This window comes from Protopterus annectens, chromosome 8.part1 (genome assembly GCF_019279795.1).
Source record: "Protopterus annectens isolate FY-2018-M chromosome 8.part1, PAN1.0, whole genome shotgun sequence".
Lineage (NCBI taxonomy): Eukaryota > Metazoa > Chordata > Ceratodontiformes > Protopteridae > Protopterus > Protopterus annectens.
The window spans coordinates 407205290-407227498 of record NC_056742.1 but is presented as its reverse complement, the minus strand read 5'-3'; the positions used below and the strand labels follow the sequence as shown (position 1 = coordinate 407227498).

Here is a 22209-nt window from a genome sequence, read left to right as displayed (position 1 = left end):
GTTCTTCTAGAATTGTGAATTTTTGGGATTTGAATATTTCACATGGTGAAATGAGTTCTCCACCTTTATTTTTGTTAAAGATGTTAAAATAGATAATATTTTACAGAGAATATACATCTGAAACATATTTTGATAACATAGTTTGTGGACAGATGCTGAGAGTAAGTCGACTACATGTGATGACACTGTACAAAATTAGTTGAATGAACTTGTAAGCGACCTTAAACATTGAGGTTATGATGAATGGCAATGGAGTAATATTAAATATGATGTAACAAATAACTCAAGAGGTAAAGCAAAGCCCTACTTGGCCTCTTGGTGCCACACTATTTTATCAACAAACTTGAAAGTCCTACTTCCAGATGAATCACTTTTCAATATTTTCCACCTCACTCTGTCAGTTGATACAGCTGTCTCCTCATTCTTCTCCGCAAATGGTGCATATGCATGCAGCATCAATCTCAGCCAGCTCAAAAGACATTACTACAAAAACCACTGATCTGAATCTTCAGACATTTACTCCCTCTGTTATTTTAACTTGTTTGCCCTTCTCTGGAGAGGCTTTAGAACAGTAATAGTTGCTTTGGCATGCTGCACGGATGGATTTCCTGCAATACTTATCTAGCAGATTCACATCTGTTAAGGGCAGTCTCACAGAGCTCTTCTGTTTGCCCAACATGCTACTTCATTTCTGCTCGGTCCCAGTGTCTTGCCTTAAGTTAATGCCCACTGCAATGCCTGGCAGCTTAAACTTAATTAATAAATACATCAAGCAGCACCAGATTACATTTACAGATCCTAGTAGATCTGCTAGAGTTCAATTACATAATTTGCCATAGAAACTCTCTAGCCAATTATTTGATCAAAATTACAGTATGCCTCATCGATCCAGTCTTCTTTCCCTGCCAGCTCCAGCTATTAGAGTAGAGATACATTCATCTGTGTGAAATACTCTGCTGAAATCTCCACTGCTGCGTCCTTATCTCTCCCGATAAAGTGGCAGCACAATTGTTTTCATTTTTCCAGTTTGGTAACCAAAGTCTTAATCACAATTTCATTTTTTCAGCATTCAGATAGCTACTTTTCATCAAACAGACAGGATTCTATAGTTAGAAACCATACTTTGCTATAACTGAAAATACTGAAGAGACTAATTATGTTTTTAGGATATATGGATATTATTCGGCTGAACATCTAAGCTGGACAAAACATCACTGAGACAATACACAAACTGTGGTCAAAGTCTAAACCACTGCAAAAAAAGTGAATAGTTTTGCCAGAAAGCCAAAATACTGCTGCAAAGGTGTCACATAGCAGGATGAAAAAGCATGTTGCAATAAAAGTCGATACTACCATAAACATTTTAAATACAGGAAGCAACTGTAGACTTAACAGGATGGAGGTGAAAAGGAACAGGACGGGAATGGTGGTCAAAGGCTGGGAAAATTTTTTTTTTTTTGCCCATTCCTTTATTACCATCAAGCACCATTCAACTGGCCCATTTCTTCCTCCTAATGTGCAAGCTCTCATCCCATTCATTCCCCAATAGACAAGGATTGCACCAGCTGGAAGTGATGTCGTCATCCAAGCGGAGATGGGTATTTTCCACATTAAGCCTTAATATCCTACAGTGCATGTCCCCATGGGTTTGGGCATTTTAATAGGTATCAACGAAGACATCTCACTCACTTTCAAAAACACCAAGTTCTTGTTGCAGCCAAGGATCCTTTCAAGCCAGTGCTCACATGTGACTCACAGAGTCCACTGGGAACTGTTCCATGGGAGAGTGCACCCAAGGCCTGTATCCCCCAAAGTGTAGCAAAGCCAATGCCATTACCTTCCCCCCTGTAGGATCCAAGAGATGCTTGAACTGGTAATCCAGCTGAGGTCATCTGGGTCATAATCAAGTCTTTATCTCTCTATGCCAATGGAGCTAGATGGCTGTTCAAGTTAAGAAAATACTACTACAGAAATAAACTGGTATGGCCCTGGAATACAATAAGGTAACGGAAATACGCATGCCTGGAGGATGTTAAAGGATGACTGGGATATAGCAAAGAAAGATGAGGAATGTGTGGATGTGTAGTAAATGACACACTGGTGTACTCAAACCACAACTTTTTCTGTTAGCACCTTCATATGTATGAGTAAAGAAGCACATTCTTGTGGGTTGGGGAGCAGTCTGTACAAATTAGTGAAGATGCAATAACATACAAAAAAACACAAGTCAAAATATGCAAAATACAATACCAGACACCAGAGTTCTTAGAAGGATGCTCTCCGTGTCGCTTACTGAAGATTGCATTATCGATTCTAATACTTGAAGCTCAGGGGCAGAAACTGTATTCAACAGTTCAGGATTGTCTTCTGTCACCGTCTGTAAACAATACGCTGTGAATTAAAAATATTACAGTTACAGCAATTCAATGACTGGCTACAATTATAACACTACAAAACAATTATGTAAAAATTATAAGCACAATTAGAACAGACTCATACAACCGGACTGAGATGGAAAACCTTTTATTCAACCTAGTTCAGTTGCTACATCTTGGGGAATAATACCCAAATTCTATTTGAGCTCCTGCTACTGAAATAAATATTCTCTGTACCAAGTACTTCCATATAAATCTCTCTCTAGTTGCAACTTCCCTTCTAGGCCCCCCACCCCCCACCCCCCGTTACATCCTCCCTATTACAAATAACATTTCAGTTTCTACCCATAATTAAAATACCCGTCTGAACAATGAAAGTTACTTACTTGCAATAACAACAGATCCTGGCTGTCTGCTTTTGCCACCCTCAACATACGGGCAATTCAGATCCGAACGGATCCAACTTTGGCCTCTTTCAGACTTTGGATACAAAGCAAAGGCTACTCCCTTTACCCATAATCCCCTCCTTGCACTACACTACCTCATAATGAGTCTGCCCATTTCCTATAACGAAGACAATTACACCCCCTCAAAAATTGAATATTTTTTGAAAATGCCCAAAGGAACCCCTGGAATAAAGCAAAAACATGACCAGGCTTTCAATACATCAATATATTCCAGAACCAAAGCAATATGAAATGTTATCTGGTAGGGGGTGGAAGGAGGGAGGCTGAGGAGAAGGAAGCAGACAACACGGATCTATCATTATGTATGCAACTTTCCTATCCAATGTCGTATCTTCCTTCTGTCCTCAATGTATGTGACAAAGTTCCTAGCTACCACAAACCCTGTGAGGTCACACAGACGGATATCCCAGAGGATGGCTTAATCAAAGGATGCTCTGGGCCTAGACTGCAAGTCCAGTTTGTAGTGAGCTATGAAGGTATGGACATTAGATCAAGCTGATGCCACACAATGTCATAAAATAGAACTTTTGAGAAAAAGGCAATCAAAGTACCAACTGACCAAGTAGAATGAGCCTTAAGAAATGCAGTCAGACATCCATTATGAAAAAGTTACTTTACAAGCTTCTTTATCCAATTTTGCCAGACAGACAGATATAAACAATTTGCTAGTCTTAAGTAAAATCTGAGTCGTCGATGTACATCCATAAGGTGCAACATGTACTCACCCTTAGTATAAAAACAGGGCAAGAAAACAGTAAGTTTGATGGATTGGTTCAGCAGGAATTCTGAGGCCACCTTGGGAAGAAAGGAAAGGACTGCCCTCAGTGATACCGTCTTTGTGTAAAAACAAAATAAGGGGGCTTACAAGCAATGGTGTGAAGTTCCAAAACTCTGGTCGTAAGTAACTGCCACCAGAAACAATGTTTTCCAACAAAAATATTTCAATTCAACTGTGGCTGCATGTTCAAATGGAGATCTTGTGAACACCTGAAGAACAGTAATGGCCCAAGGAGGGACAAGGTCCCTGACAGGAGGGCAGAGAAGAAAAGCACCCCTTACGAAGGTCTAAGACAACTTAAAAGAAGCAACTGATGATTGCTTTTTCTCCCATATGAAAGCTGGAGATGGCTGCCAACTGAACTTTAATTGTAAAGGGCCAGCCTAACAATCCAAAATAGTAGGGAAGAGGAGCTGAAAAAGCATCTATATTCCTGCTGGAGGTCCAAATCAAAATTCTCTTCCAATTGTTCTTGTATAATTTTCTGGACGAGGGTCTTTATGAGGTGGTCAAAATGTGTGCCACCTGCGATGAAAGCCTGGACTGTTTAGTCATCATAAGAACTGGAGAAGCTATGCGGTTAACCTGGTGGTTTTTATGTCTAGGTTAGACATATAACATAGGTCTGGAGCCGGATCCAGTGTCCATGGAAAGTGAATCAGTTGAGACAAAAGGAAGGGAAACCACACCTGTCAAGGCTGAAAGGAGGCAATGAAGATCACCACTGCTTTGTTCCACACAGCTTTCTGTAGAAACGTCGGTGTGAGAGTATAAGCAAAAAAAGGAGACCCGGTGGCTAAATGTGGACCAGACAGTCCATTGGAGACTCCTCCTCTTGGGTGATCAGGGCAAACTAACTGTTGCAATGGGTGTTGGACAGGGAGGCAAAGAGGTTCCAACAAGGTCGATCCCAGCTGTTGAAAATCCGTTCCAACACTGATGGGTTTAGAGACCACTCATAAGGTAGAAGAATAGATCTGCTCAATTGGCATTTCCCTGGGATATATGTTGCTATCAAAAAGCAGTGAGAAAACATAGCTCACTGCCAAACCCTCCTGGCTTCTCAACACAAAGGGTAAGAGCATGTCCTGCTTGTTTGCTGATGTTCTACACTACCATATTGTCTGTTTGAATGGTAATCATACCCACAGGGAGAGAATTCTGAAAGGCCTAGAATGCTAGGATTGTCCTCATCTCCAAGGCAGTGATGTGAAACCAGAATGCTGTAGGAGACCAAGTGCCCTGAACAGTCTTTACCAAGAAATGCCCCCCCAACACCACCATATGAAAAGCATCTGTGACCACTGTGGCCTATGTGGGAGAGAACAAAAGGTCAATGCTCAGAAACTCTAAGAATCCAGGCACCATTTAATATGGTACCTGCAAATCTGGGTGAGGTGCATAGGAAAGTTCATCATCGACCATTAAACTGCAAAGGGTCATTGCAACTCTCTGATTTAAAATCTGGCTAGAGGGTTTGAAGTGATTTTAAATGCCATTGAGCCTAGAAGGTTTGGAATAGAACATTCCCATAGCTTTTGATGGGAGAGTACAGACAACACTTGATGTTGAAGGGTGTGGATCTCAGATTCCGGTAATCTGGCTATCTGTGGCTTGGTATCTAAATGGGGTCCAATGGACTCTATCGTTCTGACATGTTACAGTTTTGACTTTGTGAGGTTGACAGTTATCCTTAACTGGGAACAAAGGTGGAGCAAGGAGTCCCTTGCTTACATAAGGAGATTTCCGGTGGGAGCACTTAACAGCCAGTTGTCCAGATATGGGAACACATGGAACCCCTGCAGTCTGACATGAGCTGCAACCAAGATCAAAGGGCAGGGCTCTGAAAGTACAGTTGTGTACACTTACCATAAATGTAGATGTTCGAGTGTATTCACTGTTGCAGTCATTACATTTGGGTAATCTGCTGGCAGGTTGCCCTCAGTCAGCCTGATTAACAAAGCCTTGGGTCCTGCATAGGTTGCTGTCCCTTCTTCCATGACTTCAGGTCGTCAGGGGTATAAAACATGCAGCCGACGCCATTACATCAGTTTTTCTTGCCCCAGATGTCAGGTACCCCCCAAATGGGGAGCCAAATATTTAAGTAATTAAAAACACAAAAGTATACCTCCAAACAAAAGCAAATACACCAAAAAGGCTTTTAAGCATAGTAAAGGAAAGAAGAGGTATAGTAAGAGAAAAAAAGTACAGTTTTGTACCTACCATAAATGTAGATGTTCGAAGATCCACATTGCTGCAGTCCTTACACTTGGGTAGTCCGCTGTCCTCGGTCGGCCCGAATATCAAAGTATAAGGCTGACGTCGGTCAAGGCGCATTTGACTGACATCAGGACGTCAGGGTACAAATGCGCATGACCGGCGTCATATCCTCAGTCTTTTCTTGCCCCAGATGTCAGAAGACCCTAAAAATAAAGGTCAAAACCAAAAGACAGCAAACAACCAACCAACCACCCTAGCACTAACTATATGTACAATATATACAATATACACAATATGTACAACCCAACCCACACAACCACCTCTAACTGCAGAGGGGAAGGAGGGAGGGTAAATTGGACTGCAGCAATGTGGATCTTCGAACATCTACATTTATGGTAGGTACAAAACTGTACTATGTTCTTCATCTCACATTGCTGCAGTCCTTACACTTGGGTAGAATCCCAAAGCAGAGGTAAGGGAGGATGGCTAACTACAAGGAAGCAGGAGCTGCCAACATGCCCTGCAAAACAGCAGTGGCAAAACCAGCCCTGGATTTAGAGTAAAGTGGCAGGTGATAATGCCTAGAGAAAGTATGCACTGAACTCCAAGTAGCTGCCTCCAAAATATCCTTGGTTGCCACTCCCCTCAAAAAAGCTGTTGAAGTGGCAGTAGCCCTAGTGGAATGAGGCCTAATCCCAGCTGGAACCTCCTTGCCATGATGGGAATAACAGAAAGCAATGCAAAACCCAATCCACTTAGAAATAGTTTGTTTTGACACAGGCTTGCCCTGAGAACTCAAAGCAAAAGAAACAAACAACTGCTGAGACTGCCTGAACCCTTTAGTTCTGTCCAAATAATAACGCAACTGCCTGTGTACATCTAAAGTGTGCAAAATCTTTTCCCCTTTATTTTGGGGATTTGCATAAAAAGTAGGCAAATGAATAGTTTGGTTTAAAGCCACACTAGAAACCACCTTAGGCATAAAGGAAGGATTAGTACGTAATGATACCCTATCCTTATGGAAAATCAAGAAAGGCTCAACCGCCATAAGGGCCTGCAATTCAGAAACCCTTCTTGCAGAGGTAATTGCCAACAAAAAGCAGTCTTCCATGATAAATATTTCAACTCAGAAGTAGCTGCAGGCTCAAAAGGTTGTAGAGTGAGTTTCTCCAACACAAAATTGAGATCCCAAGCAGGAGTAGGAGCTCTTCGTGGGGGTCTTATATTCTTTGCCCCTCTAAGAAATTGCTTGAACAAAGGATGAGAAAACAATGGTGGGACACAATCATAGTGAGCGAAATTGCTGCAGCATGAACCTTAATAGAAGAGAAAGACAAACCTTTGTCCAGTAACTCAGTAAGATATTGAAGAGCCACACTCAAATTAGGCTCAGAAACATCAAAATCTTTGCTGCACTCCAAAATAAAAATCTCTTCCATTTATCTGTGTACACTTTCCTTGTACTAGGCCTTCTAGCTTCCAAAATCACATTCAAAACTTGTTGTGGAAGTTGAGACCCTCTATGGTTCAAAACAGAATATGCCAGGCTGTTAGGTGAAGAGAGTGAAGTTTGACATTCAGCAAATGGCTGTCCTCCTGTGATAACAGGTGTGGAATCGAAGGCAAAGGCCATGGAGGCTTCCGTACCAGACTTCTCAGTAATGGGTACCAGTGTTGTCGAGGCCAATCTGGAGCTATTAAAATCATCCTTGGCTTGTCCTGTCTGACCTTTAGAAGTACCTTTGGGAGGAGAGGCAGAGGAGGAAAGGCATACACATGAAGATTGCTCCAATTGAAAGAAAGAGCATCCACTTTCCAAGCTGTGGGATGAAACCTTTTTGTGCAAAACTTTGGCAGCTGATGGTTTAGTGGAGAAGCGAACAGATCTATGTCTGGAGTTCCCCATGACACTGTCAATTTCTGAAATACATGAGGATCCAATTTCCACTCGTGGGGATCCATAATTCGCCTGCTCAACACATCTGCTAAGGAGTTCTGTGCTCCTGGCAGAAACCTTGCCTGAAGATTGAGCTGTAAACTGAGAGCAGTCTCCCACAAAATCATTGCTTGCCTGCATAAGAGGATAAGAATGCGTTCCCCCTTGCTTGTTGATGTACCACATGACAGTTGTGTTGTCTGTTAGAATCAACACCTGCCCTGGAAGAAGTAAATCCTTGAAAGCTATTAATGCAAACTGGACTGCTAACATCTCCTTCAGGTTGATATGTAGATGTTGTAGTCTGGCAGGCCACTTGTCTTGTATCCACTTTCCATTTAGATGAGCTCCCCAAGATTTGTCTGAGGCATCTGTCGTTAAAATCTGACTCGCCTCTGGCCGGGTCACAGAGAGTCCCTTGTTTAGGTGACATTCCTGAGCCCACCACAAAAATTCCTTTTGAATGCAAGGTATTATTTGAATGACAGTGTCTAGATCCTGGCAGTGCTGTGTCCATACATTTTGAGATACCATTGCAGCTTCCTCATATGCAGTTTGGCATTGGGAAGCACCAGAATACAAGATGCCATGAACCCTAAGGCTTGAAGGACTGTCCTTGCAGTCAGCCCAGACTGATGAGATAGCTGATGGAAGTAAAGGGATAGACTCTTTTGTTTGTCCGGGGTTAAAAAGGCCATCTGGGATGCTGTATTCAGTCTCACACCCAGAAAGCACATGTCCTGAGAGGGTACTAGACTGGACTTTATTTCGTTCACAGAATACCCCAGGCATCTTAGCACTGCTATCACATATTCCAAATGATGAAGAAGCTCTTCCTCCCTTGAGCCAGAATCAGGCAGTCGTCCAAATAAGGATAGATCTGTATTCCTTTTAGCCTGAAGAAAGCTATCACTGGAGCCAGAACTTTCGTGAATACTCTGGGCAGTAGATAAGCCAAAGGGCAATGCAGAGAACTGATAGTGAGAAGTCCCAGCTCACGCAGATACTTCCTGCAACTTAGTCTGATAGGAACATGAAGGTAAGCCTCCTTGAGATCCAAAGTTACCATCCAATGATCTTTGCCCAGCAGAGGTAAAAGCTGCTGTAACGTCAACATTTTGAACTTGGGAATGTCCAGATAAGTGTTGAGGGTAGATAAATCCAAAATTGGTCTCCACGTGTTCCCCTTCTTTGGTACTAGGAACAGGCGAGAATAAAATCCTAGGCCCACTTCTGGCATAGGGACCGGCTGTATGGCCCCTATTTGGAGTAACAGAGAAACTTGCTTGTGAGCCTCTATTCTTTGTTGAGGAGGTACGTCTGGCATGCCTTTGAAAGGAGGCAAGGTATGGAAATAAAACCTGTAACCGTGGTGTATGATATCCAATACCCATCTGTCTTGGGTAATTAAACTCCAATTTTCTTTGAAAAGTGCCAACCTTCCTCCCAAAGGTGCTGCCAGACGAGAAGGCTCTGGCAGCTGAAAAGGTAGGTCATTGGGTCTGTTTACGAAAGGACTGACCCCTGCCCTCACCCGAAGACTGTGCAGGAGAACTCCCTGTTCTAGGCCTGAAAGAGCCCTGAGCTCTGCCCCTACCACGTCTAGATCTACCCCTAGACTGGAATCATAAGAAGGATAAGTCCACCCCTTAGTAGGCCAATTTCTACTAAACTTTGGAGGCTGGACCTGCAAAAAATCTTTTAACAGTCTGCATAGACTTAGCCTTGTCTTCCATTTTCTTTAAAACTGCCTCAACAGGAGGACCAAACAACACGTCAGATTGTAAAGGAGCATCTAAAATCCTTGTTTTAACATGTTCAGACAAATTTTGATCCCTTAGCCAGGCGTGCCTGCGAAGAACTGACCCAGTGGCAGCCACCCTAGACGAGGCCTGTACAGCATCAAAACCACATTGCAAAGAATGCTTACCCACCTGTTCAGAAACATGCACTAAATCTTGCAACTCTTTACAATCAAAACCTACTGCCAGAGCATCAACCTTAGACTTTAATTGTGAAAGGAGATAGTTCTGGTATTTCAACATGTGAAACTGGCAATTCAAAGCCCTCATAGCAAGAGTGGAAGAAGTATAAACTTTCTTTCCCCATCTATCCAAGGCCCTAGCCTCTTTGTCTGCAGGAACCGGATTCTTAACAACAGAAGCCTTAACACCTTTAGGCCCCTGACTAACAGTTTCTGGGTCAGCCCTAGGACTCTTAAAAAGATACTTATGAGCTTCAGGCACCCTGTAATACCTATCCGGTTTAACAGGAGCAGGAGGCAAAGAATCAGGATTAAGAGAAGCCTCCGTAAAAACATCTTCCACCACATCCAAAACAGGAGGTATAGCCAAAGGCCTATGCTGGGGTAAAACAAAAATTCCCTAAGCCTTTTCCTGGAATCAGAGAAGTCCTGACCTTCCCACTTAAAATGCTCCCTCATGGAATGAAGAGTTTCTGAAAAAGAAAAATCCTCAGGAGGAGAAGCAGAAGGAGTAGAATCATCCACATCAGAATCAGAATAAGGAGAGTACTCCTGCAAGTCTTCAGCCGAAGACTCTGAAACATCTGAAGCCTGCTCAAAACCCCCAGCTCAGGCTCCAACCTAGGTCTCTTATCAGGAGGGGCATAGAACCCTAATTAAAGTAATCAAATCTTCTGCCATTTTAAGCATATGCTTCTTGGGCACAGTACCTGAAGAGCTAGGGGTAACACCAACTGAAGCCAAACCTGGCCTGCCCCTGGGAGAAGCCTTTGAAACAGAAGGAGAGGGCCTAGCCACCCTAGGAAGGGAGGGGAGTATAGTAACCTGAGAAGCCCCCTCAGCCTGACTTGCCTCCTGAGAGGCCACATCTTGCAATAATAAGGTCTCACCCTGGGAACACAAAGAAACCTCCGACACCTCTAAAGAACCGGCGTCCGGTACAGACGGTTCTTCTAGCCTAGGCTTAACTGCCTTGTCCTTGCGCTTCTTCGAAGAAGCGGGCGTCGGAGCATCCGACGGCATTTTATAATTACACCGCTTCCCAAAGACTAACCTTGCACAATCTAACCTTCTCTTTATAGTGCGTTTATTAAATCTAGCACAAGAGCGACAGCCAACAACGTCGTGCTCAGGCCCTAAGCAAGGAATACACAAAGTATGATAATCTCTATGCGGTATCTGTTTCCCACAAGAAATGCAATTATTAACTTTTTCTGACATCCGGTAAATCACTGAGGCAAGAAAAAACTAAAATATTCCCCAACGGGGTACTTAGCCAACTTTGAACTCGGTCTGAAACTTCGAAATCGAAAAATCTCAGAACGCCAACCGGCACTTGCAATGCTGCTTCTGCATCGGACCATGCGGCAAAAAAGACTAAGGATATGACGTCGGTCATGCACATTTGTACCCTGACGTCCTGATGTCAGTCAAATGCGCCTTGACCGACGTCAGCCTTATACTTTGATATTCGGGCCGACCAAGGACAGCGGACTACCCAAGTGTAAGGACTGCAGCAATGTGAGATGAAGAACATCGGGGTTGGAGGGAGGGTAACCAGGACTGCAACAGTGAAGACACTCTAACATCTACATTTATGGTAAATGTACACAAAGTACAGTTGTGTACAGTTACCATAAATGTAGATGTTCGAGTGTCTTCACTGTTGCAGTCATCACTGTAGGGTTCTTCCTGCCAGCAGGCAGTCCTCCGTCGCTGCCAGCCGACGCCATGTTCTCCAGTTTTTCTTGCCCCAGATGTCAGGTGCCCAAAAATGAAGGCTAAGAGTAAAACAATAAAAGTAACATACAACAAACCCCATACCCTGAAGCAAATACACCTCAGAAGAAGGGTGAAGTAGGAAACCACACTAATGAAAATGTAAGAGGGGTCAGGAGGGACGGTAACCCAGACTGCAACAGTGAAGACACTCGAACATCTACATTTATGGTAAGTGTACACAACTGTACTATGTTCATCGTGTTTCACTGTTGCAGTCATCACTGTAGGGTTGAATCCCAAAGCTGAGATAAAGGGTGGTGGTCATAGAGTAGAAGGGGGGGCTAGAAGGCCCTGCAAGACTGCAGAAGCAAAGCCTGCCCTAGACTTAGAGTAAAGAGGGAGATTGTAGTGCTTAGAGAAAATATGCACTGAACTCCAAGTTGCAGCTTCTAAAATATCTTTGGTAGGTACTCCCCTGAGAAAGGCAGCTGAAGTAGCAGCAGCTCTGGTAGAGTGAGTCCTAATTTTTCCTGGGATTTGCTTTCCATGATGAGATTAACAAAATCTGATTCCATGAGCAATCCATTTAGAAATGGTCTGTTTTGAAATAGCTTTGCCTTGGCAATTTGTTGCATAAGAAACAAACAGTTGCTCTGTTTTCCTGATATCCTTGGTTCCGTCCAGGTAAAAACGAAGTTGTCTGTGTACATCCAAGGAATGCAAGATCCTTTTCCCCCTTATTTTGTGGATTAGTGAAAAAAGTTGGCAGGTGAATAGTTGATTAAAGCCACTTTGGAAACCACTTTAGGCATGAAAGTAGGATTAGTCCTTAAAGACACCCTACCTTGGTGAAAAATAATATAAGGTTCCACAGCCATGAGTGCTTGTAACTCTGAGATTCTCCTGGCTGAAGTCAAAGCCAGCAGGATAGCTGTCTTCCATGATAAATACTTAAGATCAGATGTGGCAGCAGGCTCAAAAGGAGGCAGAGTGAGTTTTTCCAGAACATAGTTGAGGTCCCAGGCAGGTATGGGTGGTGTCCTAGGGGGCCTTAAATTCTTTGCTCCTCTGAGTTATTGTTTCAGAAGTGGATGGGAAAAGATTGGCGGATCTGTATTGTAATGTGCAGAGATAGCTGAGGCATGTATTTTTATGGAGGAGAAGGATAAACCCTTATGTAGCATGTCTGTCAGGTAAAGTAAAATCAGTGGGATGTTAGGAATGAGGGGATCCGAATCCCGAGCATGCATCCAGGTGCAAAATCTCTTCCATTTACCTGCATAAGATTTTCTAGTGCTAGGCCGTCTGGCTTCTAAGATAACATCCATGACCTGTTTGGGAAGAAAAGGATTAATCATAGACCCTGAATACGCCAGGCTGCTAGGCTGAGAGTTTTGATAGAGTGCAGAACCTGGCCCTGGTGTTGGGACAAAATATTTGGAATCTGAGGTAAAATCCAAGGTGGCTCCTGGGATAGATTCATCAGTGTTGAGTACCAAAATTGACGAGGCCAATGTGGGGCCAGTAAAATCATCATCTTGGGCTTGTCCTGCTTGATCTTTAATAACACCCATGGAAGAAGAGGTAGTGGTGGAAAGGCATACCCCGAGAGGTTTCTCCAACTGAATGATAGTGCATCCACTTTCCATGCTAGTTTGTGAAATGTCCTTGTGCAAAAAATCTGTAACTGGTGGTTGAGGGGGGATGCAAATGCAAGAACCCTAAACAATTCTGGAGCCCAGTTAACTCCCTTCTCCATCCAGGGTCCAGGAATAATCACTGCCCTGACCCTAATTTAACTAATAAGGAGCTGAGCTCTCAATTCAACTCTTTCTTCACTGATACCATAGCTAAGCTAACCAAAACTTTCCCTAACAATAATCCTTCTAACACTCTTCTCTTAACATCCAACAACCACAATAACTGCCCTTTTAAATTCCAGCTGAAACCAGTTTCAACCATTTTTATAAAAAGGCTCTTATCCAAACTAAAGCCTTGCTCTAATGCCCCTGACAACATACCCTCCTCCTTCCTCAAAAGTGCTGCCGAAGGTATAGCCCTCCCAATAAGCATCTTAATCAACAGATCCTTAAAAGAGTCTTATGTACCCAAACTTTGGCATTCAGCCTACATTCTACCTCTCCACAAAGGTGGCAAAAACACCGCTATTTCCAACTTCCGTCCCATTGCCCTACTCTCTCCAATATCTAAAATTCTAGAAAAATGTGTCCACCACCAACTTCTACCTTTCTTAATCCAAAATAACCTACTGACTTCCACCCAACACGGCTTCCGCCCCGGCCATAGCACCACAACTGCCTTACTATCCTTCCTTGAAACAATCAATCAAGCCCGAGACTCAGGACTTTTAGTTTCCACAGTACTGCTTGATCTCTCTAAAGCTTTTGACACCATATCCCATACACACCTTCTATTACATCTGGCTAACCTTAACCTTGCCCCTTCTTCTCTCTCCTGGTTCTCCAGTTACCTATCCGACAGATCTCAAGCTGTCAGATGGAAGAACTCTACCTACTCCTGCCTGCCAACACCTACTGGCATTCCCCAGGGGTCTATTCTTGGACCCTTGCTCTTCAACATCTTTATTAATAACCTTCATACTGTCATCCCTAACATCACAGTTATCCAATACGCCGATGACTCGACCTTAATCTGTGCCGCCTCTAACCTTCCTGAACTTCTGACTAAAACTCAACTAGCTTTTTCCACTACAGAGAACTGGATGCATCAAAACCATCTCTCTCTTAACTCTAACAAATCTAAAATTCTACTTTTCTCTCCTTCCAGGACATTCACCTTTGACAAAAACGCTTTCAAAGTCTTAAGCCAAGCTAACGCTGCTTTAGAAGTGGTCCCTTCAGCAAAACTTCTTGGTATAACCATAGATGAACAACTTAAATTCAATATCCACATACAACAAAACATAAAGAAAACCCACCAAAAGCTAGGTATGCTCTACAGGAATAACCAATTTCTCTCGAACTTCTCTAGGCTTACTTTGGCTATTACCTACCTTCTACCTTCTCTACTTTATGGAGCACCTCTTCTTTCCAATCTGTCTGCTTCCAACACCTCAAAACTTGAAATTTGTTATAATAAGATCTCCAAATTTGCTACCAATTCCAAAACCTCAACACACCACTGCCTTACTCTACATTCCCTGAACTGGCTAGAGCTCTCCAACCACCTAGACTATCTCCAACTAACCACCGCTCACAACCTCATATTCTAGCCAGATAAATGCCCAGCCTTAACTAATATCCTTCCACCATACATACCAAATCGTTCTCTGAGATCTGAAAACCAAAACCTAATCTCCATCCACAAACCCAAACATTCTGCTGGACAGCTTCTACTCTCCTTCTCTCTAGGCAAGAAATGGAACTCTCTCTCACCCTCACTCAGGACGATACCCAACCCAAAATCCTTCAAGACCCAACTGTTCTCATACCTGTCATCTAAACGGAAATGTTCCTGCTTTCACCCTACTTAATACCTAGGGAATTCTTCTCCCCTCTGAGCTCTATACACCCTGCTCCTCTTTTCCTCCAAACTTTTATTACTACTCTCCCATAATAGACTTAATTGTCGATGTTCTGATTAAGTAAATCTCTCTAAACTCCAAGTTTGCAAATTTTGTAAATGTCACTTCTGTAAACAAAACAAAAAAAAAAAAAAAAAAAATGAGAGATGCACATTTACGCTAGGTATAACCTGACTGCTTGAATTTTACGTTTAACAACCCTTAAGATTTTGTATTGCCTTACTGTATTGCTTTTGAAATTCTTAATTCTATGAAGTTTATGCCTGTACTTATCTTCAATACTCTGTAAACAGATTGTATTGCACTGTTTTCTTGGAGCGTTTCTCCCCGGGCCTCCACTGAAAATGGGCACTTCTTGGCCCAGTGGACTTCCCCGGTAATCAAACTGAAATAAATAAATAAATCTATGTCCGGGCAGCCCCAGGCTTCTGTAATCATCTTGAATATTTGGGTGTCTAGCATCCACCCGTGTGGGTCTGACAGGTTCCTGCTCAGGCTGTCTGCCAGAATATTTTGTTTCCCTGGCAGAAACTGAGCTTGTAGATCCACTTTGCAAGCTAGAGCTGTGTTTCAAAGGGTCATGGCTAGTCTGCAAAGGGGGTAGGAGTGTGAACCCCCTTGCTTGTTTATGTACCACATAACTGTGGTGTTGTCTGTCCGTATCAGTAGCTGTCCTGGTTGTAGAAGATCCCTGAAAGCCAAGAGGGCATTCTATACAGCTAACATCTCTTTTAAATTGATATGCAGGTGCTTCTGATCCTCTGTCCAAAAACCTTGCAGACCTTTTCCCTGCAAGTGGGCTCCCCATGTGTAATCCGAGGCGTCCGTGGTTAACACTTGGCTGGCTGGAGGCAGACTGAAGGCTTTCCCTTTGTTGTGAAGACATGCCATGGTCCACCAATGGAATTCCTTTTGTAGACAAGGCAAGACAGCAATGTGTGTGTCTAGACTGTGGCAATGCTGGGACCATACACTTTTTAGGTACCATTGTATTTTTCTAATATGTAGTCTTGAATTTGGTATGAGAAGGATGCAGAAGGCCATGTAACCCAAAGCCTGCAGGAATTTCCTTGCAGAAAGCTGAGTTATTGACGCCAAAGTTTTGAAAGTTGAAGCCAGCTGCAGTTGTTTTTTGGATGTCAGGAATGCCATCTGGTTTGTTGCGTTTAGGAGAGCACCCAGAAAAGTTATCTGTTGTGTGGGTGTCAAATTTGACTTTTTTATGTTCACAGTGAATCCCAGGTACTTGAGAAGATTTTGAACAAATTCCAGATGCTGGAGTAAGACATCCTTGCTGTCTGCTTGGATAAGGCAGTCATCCAGATAAGGGTAAATTTGAATTCCCTTGAGTCTGCAATAAGTTACTACTGGTGCCAGGCACTTGGTGAAAACCCTGGGCGCAGTAGACAAGCCAAAGGGCAGCGCAGAGAATTGGTAATGTTTCGATCCGGCCTTGAACCTGAGGTATTTTCTGCACTCCTGTCTGATTGGGATGTGTAGGTAAGCCTCTTTTAAATACAATGTCACCAACCATGCATTTTTGCTCAACATTGGCAGGAGCTGCTGCAGAGTAAGCATCTTGAACTTTGGTATGTCCAGGAAAGTGTTTAAGACTGACAGATCCAGGATGGGTCTCCATGAATTTTGCTTTCTGGGAACTAGAAAGAGTCTTGAGTAAAAACCTTGGCCCGTCTCTGATTGTGGAACCAGTTCTATGGCCCTCATAGCCCTGAGGGATCCCACCTGGTTTAATGCCTCTGACCATTGGTGTTTTGGTAGGTCTGGCCATCCGTTTGGTCTTGGCAAGGTATGCAAGTGGAATTTGTAACCTCTTGAAACTACATCCAGAACCCACTTGTCTTGGGTTATGCAAGTCCAATTTTGTTGAAAAAGAGAGAGTTTTCCTCCTAGAGGGACTTCCAGGAGAGAAGTTCCTGGAGCCATGCAGGGGGAGTCATTGAGCCTGTTTTCTAGAAATTGAGGTCTGTCCTCTCCACCCCTGGGGGTGGAAGCACTCCACTGTCTAGGTCTGTAAGAGGTCTGTGCTTGGGCCCTCCCTCTTGAGCGCCTATATCTACCCCTCTGAGGCCTGTCCAAGCTGGGAAAGGAACAATTTTTAGTTGGCCAATTTCTGCTAAATCTTGGGGGCTGAACTTGTAAGAAATCCTTAACCGTTTGCATGGATTTTGCCTTATCCTCCATTTTCTTTATCACCTCTTCAGTCTTAGACCCAAACAAAACATTATGCTGAACAGGAGCATCCAGTAACTTTGCTTTCACTTCATCAGGTAAGTTTTGTTCCTTTAACCAAGCATGCCTTCTAATGACTGTGCCAGAGGCAGCCGCCCTGCAAGAAGCCTCCAAGGCATCAAAACCACAGTGTAAACCATGCTTACCCACTTGCTCAGTGGCATGCATCAAATCGTGTAATTCCTTATTATCTGCACATGCAGTAATGGTACCCAGCTTTTGTTTCATAACAGACAGTAGAAATTGCTGATATTTTAGCATATGAAATTGACAATTTAAAGCCCTAATAGATAAAGTAGCAGAAGTGTACACTTTTTTGCCCCATCTCTCCAAAGCTCTGGAATCCTTATCTGTCGGAATAGGGTTTTTAGCAGAAGTGGCCTTAACCCCCTTAGGACCCCTGAGAAATGGTTTCTGGATCAGCAGTAGGATTTTTGTAAAGGAACTGGTGGGAGTCAGGGACCCTGTAATATCTGTCGGGCTTAGCAGGGGCTGGAGGAAAGGAGTCAGGAGTTAAATTAGCCTCAGAAAAGGCATCATCCACAATATCCAAAATAGGAGGGATAGCCAGGGGTCTATGTTGGAGAAGAAGAAGGAAATCCCTAAGCCTTCTCTTAGATTCAGAGTACTCCTGTCCTTTCCAGTGAAAATGTTCCCTCATGTCATGTAAAGTTTCCCCAAAAGAAAAATCCTCAGGGGGAGAAGCTGATGGAATGGATTCCTCAGCATCAGAATCTTCATAAGGAGGGAAAGTATATTCCTGTTCAGAGGAAGACACTGAAGAAATATATGCTTGATCAGAAGATTCATAATCCAATTCTTGCCTTGGCCTTTTATCTGGAGGGGGATGTGAACCCCCAATCATGGTTAGTAAGTCCTCCGCCATTTTAAGTAGCTGTTTCTGAGATTTGGGTCCCGAATCAGAAGAGACCTGGTCTGGTGTCTTAGATTTAGGAGTCGTCTTTGCCTTTATCAGAAGCTGTGTAGGCCTGAAAACCCCCTCGGAAGCCGGTACCTGCACAGCGGCTCCGGACCCATCCGAGGGAGCAATGTCCGAAGGTCCGCCAGCTGGAGTGCTCAAAGGCCTAGTTGGCTCCTCGTGGGAGTCCATTTCGGCAATCGGTTCTGAAATGGCCGACAACAGGGGCTGCGAAAGCGCCTCACTGACGACGGCCGAACCTGTAGCTGGCTCTGCTTGTAAAACGTCATCTGATTTGGACCTCGGAGGCCTGTCCTTATCCTTGCGTCATTTGTGAACTCCGGTAGTCGGAAGTGTGTCCGACGACATTTTATAATTAAATCGCCTACCAAAGTAGTGAAAAGCAAAATCGTACCTTCGCTTAATCGTACGTTGGTTAAATCTAGCACAAAACCAACAACTAGCTACGTCGTGGTCAGGGCCTAAACAAGGAATACAGTAAGAATGCAAATCCTTATGAGGTATTTGCTTCCCACAAGAAATGCAATTATTAACTTTTTCTGACATCAGACTGGAGCAAGAAAAAAGTTTCCCCAACGGGGTACTTAGCTTTAAGAAGAAGAAGTAAGTCTTCGGACTGAAGCACGAAAAAATATCAGGAGTCAGCCGACAGGCACTTGCGAACTGCTATCACCGCATGGCAAGAAAGACTGGAGAACATGGTGTCGGCTGGCAGCTTTGTACTCCTAGCGCTCTGACGTCAGGCAGCATGACTGAACAGCCGACGCCGGACCCAGACTTTGGGATTTTGGCCGACCGAGGACTGCCTGCCGGCAGGAAGAACCCTACAGTGATGACTGCAACAGTGAAACACGATGAACATCTGTACTATGTTCTTCGTGTTTTACTGTTGCAGTCATTACATTTGGGAAGATTCCCAAAGCTATGGTTGGGAGGATGGATTTATACAGCATTAGGACCAGCTATAAGACCCTGCAGGACAGCAGAGGCAAAGCCAGCTCTGGATTTAGAGAAAAAAGGTAAATGGTAATGTTTGGTGACCGTATGAACTGAGCCCCAGGTAGCAGCTTCTAGAATGTCTCTGGTAGGAACACCTCTGAGAAAGGCTGTAGAAGTAGATGCAGCCCTGATGGAATGAGATCTGATCCCCTGGGGGATAGATTTACCATGGTGCATATAGCAGAAACAAATACAATGGCTTATCCATTTGGAAATAGTCTGCTTTGAAATAGCCTTTCCCTCTGCCCCTGCAGCAAATGCCACCAGTAGTTGTTCAGATTTTCTTTGAGATTATTTCCTGTTTAAGTAAAATCTAAGTTGTCTGTGTACATCCAATGAATGCAGAATCCGTTCCCCTTTGTTCTGTGGATTGGGAAAGAAAGTTGGCAAATGAATGGTCTGATTAAGAGCCACACTGGATACCACCTTAGGCATGAAGGATGGATTGGTCCTGAGAGACACCCTGTCCGCATGAAAAATAATAAAAGGCTCCACTGCCATAAGAGCCTGTAATTCGGAAATCCTTCTAGCTGAAGTGACTGCTAAAAGGAAAGCCATTTTCCAGGAGAGAATTTTTAAGTCTGCAGTAGCAGCTGGCTCGAAAGGAGGGAGAGTTAGTTTTTCCAATACAAAATTAAGGTCCCAGGCAGGGGTTGGAGCTTTCCTGGGTGGTCTTAAGTTTTTAGCCCCTCTGAGATACTCCTTTAGCAAAGGATGAGAGAAGAGGGGAGGATCTATGTTGTAATGAGCTGAAATGGCTGAGGCACGGATTTTTATGGAAGAAAAGGACAGGCCCTTGTGAAGCATCTCAGTTAAATATTGTAAAATCTGAGGAATATTGGGCACCGTTGTGCTTATGCCTTGTGACGGATTCCAGGCACAGAATCTTTTCCATTTGTCAGCATATGATTTTCTAGTACTAGGCCTTCTTGCCTCCAAAATGACATCCATCACAGGTTTGCTGAGGGATGCCAAGGGTGAATTTAGGTGATTAACCACGCTGCAAGATTCAAAGTTTGGAGCTGAGTGTGTAGAATTTGGTTGTTCTGTTGAGACATTAAGTGAGATGTCTGAGGCAGGTGTCATGGTGGAGGGTTTGACACATTGCGCAGGAGTGAGTACTAGTGTTGGTGAGGCCAGGAGTGGGTACCAGTGTTGGTAAGGCCAGTCTGGAGCAATCAAAATAATTTTTGATCTGTCCTGTCTGACTTTTAGTAGAACTTTGGAGAGCAGAGGCAGAGGGGGAAAGACATACACTGATAGGTTTTTCCAGCTGAAAGAAACAGCATCCACTTTCCAGGCTTTTTTGTGTTGAGTTCTTGTGCAAAACTTATTCAACTGATAGTTCTGGGGTGAGGCAACAAGATCTATGTCTGGACTCCCCCATTTGCATGCCAACATGTTGAAAATCTGTGGTTTCAGTTTCCATTCGTGTGGTTCTATGAGATTTCCGCTTAGTCTGTCTGCCAGAGTATTCAGCTTTCCTGGCAGGAATTGAGCTTGTAGTTGAATTTGAAAGGTCAAGGCCGTGCTCCACAATGCCATGGCTAGTCTGCAAAGGGGGTAGGAGTGTGTACCCCCCCCTGCTTGTTTATGTACCACATAACTGTGGTGTTGTCTGTCTTTATCATTAATTCTCCTGAATGAAGGTAGTCCTTGAAGGCTGTCAGTGCATTCTGTACAGCTAGCATCTCTTTTTGATTGATATGAAGGTGCATTTGATTTGGGCTCCATTTGCTCTGAATGCATTTCCCTGCCAGATGAGCCCCCCAAACATAGTCTGATGCGTCTGTTGTTAGGGTTTGGGCAGCAGGGGGTGGACAGAATGGCAGTCCCTTGTTTTGGTGGCAGGCCTCGGCCCACCATAGGAACTCTAGTTGCAGGCAAGGTATGATAGGAATCATTGTTTCCAGGCTGTGACAATTTTGACTCCATAAACTCTTTACGTACCACTGAAGTTTCCTCATATGCAGTCTTGCATATGGAATTAAAAGAATGCAGGAGGCCATAAACCCCAAGGCTTGCAGACTTTGTCTTGCAGATAGCAGGGTTTTTGTGGCCACCTGTTTGAAGTAAGTCACCAAATGAATTTGCTTTTCGGGTGTAAGGTAAGCCATCTGGGCAGCTGTATTCAAGCTTGCACACAGGAATGTAATTTTTTGAGAGGGTACCAGTTGTGACTTCTTTTCGTTTATGGTGTACCCTAGACAAGTTAGAACCTTTTTTTACAAATGCCAGATGTTTTTGTAGAATGTCCTTGTTTCTGCCTGAATTAGACAATCGTCCAGGTATGGATATATCTGAATATTTCTTTGCCTGCAAAATGCAATTACTGGAGCCAGGCACTTTGTGAAGACCCTGGCCACAGTAGATAAGCCAAAGGGCAGTGCAGTGAACTGGTAATGCAAATAGCCTGCTTTGAAGCGGAGGTATCTTCTGCAAGATTTCCTGATTGGGATATGCAGGTAAGCCTCTTTTAAGTCTAGAGTTACCAACCAGGCATCTTTGCCTAGCATAGGAAGTAACTGTTTGAAGAGTCAGCATCTTGAATTTTGGAATATCCAGAAATGTGTTTAGAGTAGATAAGTCCAGAATTGGACACCATGATTTGTCTTTTCTGGGTACCAGGAAAAGTCTTGAATAGAAACCTTGTCCCTTTTCCTCTTCTGGGACTGGTTGAATAGCTCCCATGTTCATGAGAGACAGTACTTGTTTCTGGGCCTCTGCCCACTTATTTGGGGGCAGGCCTGGTCATCCGTTTGGGATTGGCAACGTGTGGAAATGAAATCTGTATCCCTGGGAAACTATATTTAAAACCCATTTGTCCTGGGTTATAAGTTGCCAGTTTCTTACATGAAGTGCCAGTTTTCTGTCCAAAGGGGCGGCTGAAAGGTAAGTGCTTGGTAAGTGTAGAGGGAAGTCACTCAGACTGCTTACCATAGGGAGGTGCCTTGTTGCTTCCAGATTTGGAGG

General features: G+C 43.6%; 1 protein-coding gene across 2 annotated transcripts in view; it reads right to left on the bottom strand.

The window, feature by feature from the left end:
* HEATR3 (HEAT repeat containing 3) overlaps positions 1 to 22209 on the bottom strand; it is a 603471-nt gene that overhangs the window by 325595 nt on the left and 255667 nt on the right. For both annotated transcript variants that reach the window (XM_044081978.1, XM_044081979.1), the window contains one exon: positions 2251 to 2391. In XM_044081978.1, the coding sequence (XP_043937913.1) occupies positions 2251 to 2391 (141 nt within the window). The remainder of the gene's footprint in view (positions 1 to 2250; positions 2392 to 22209) is intronic.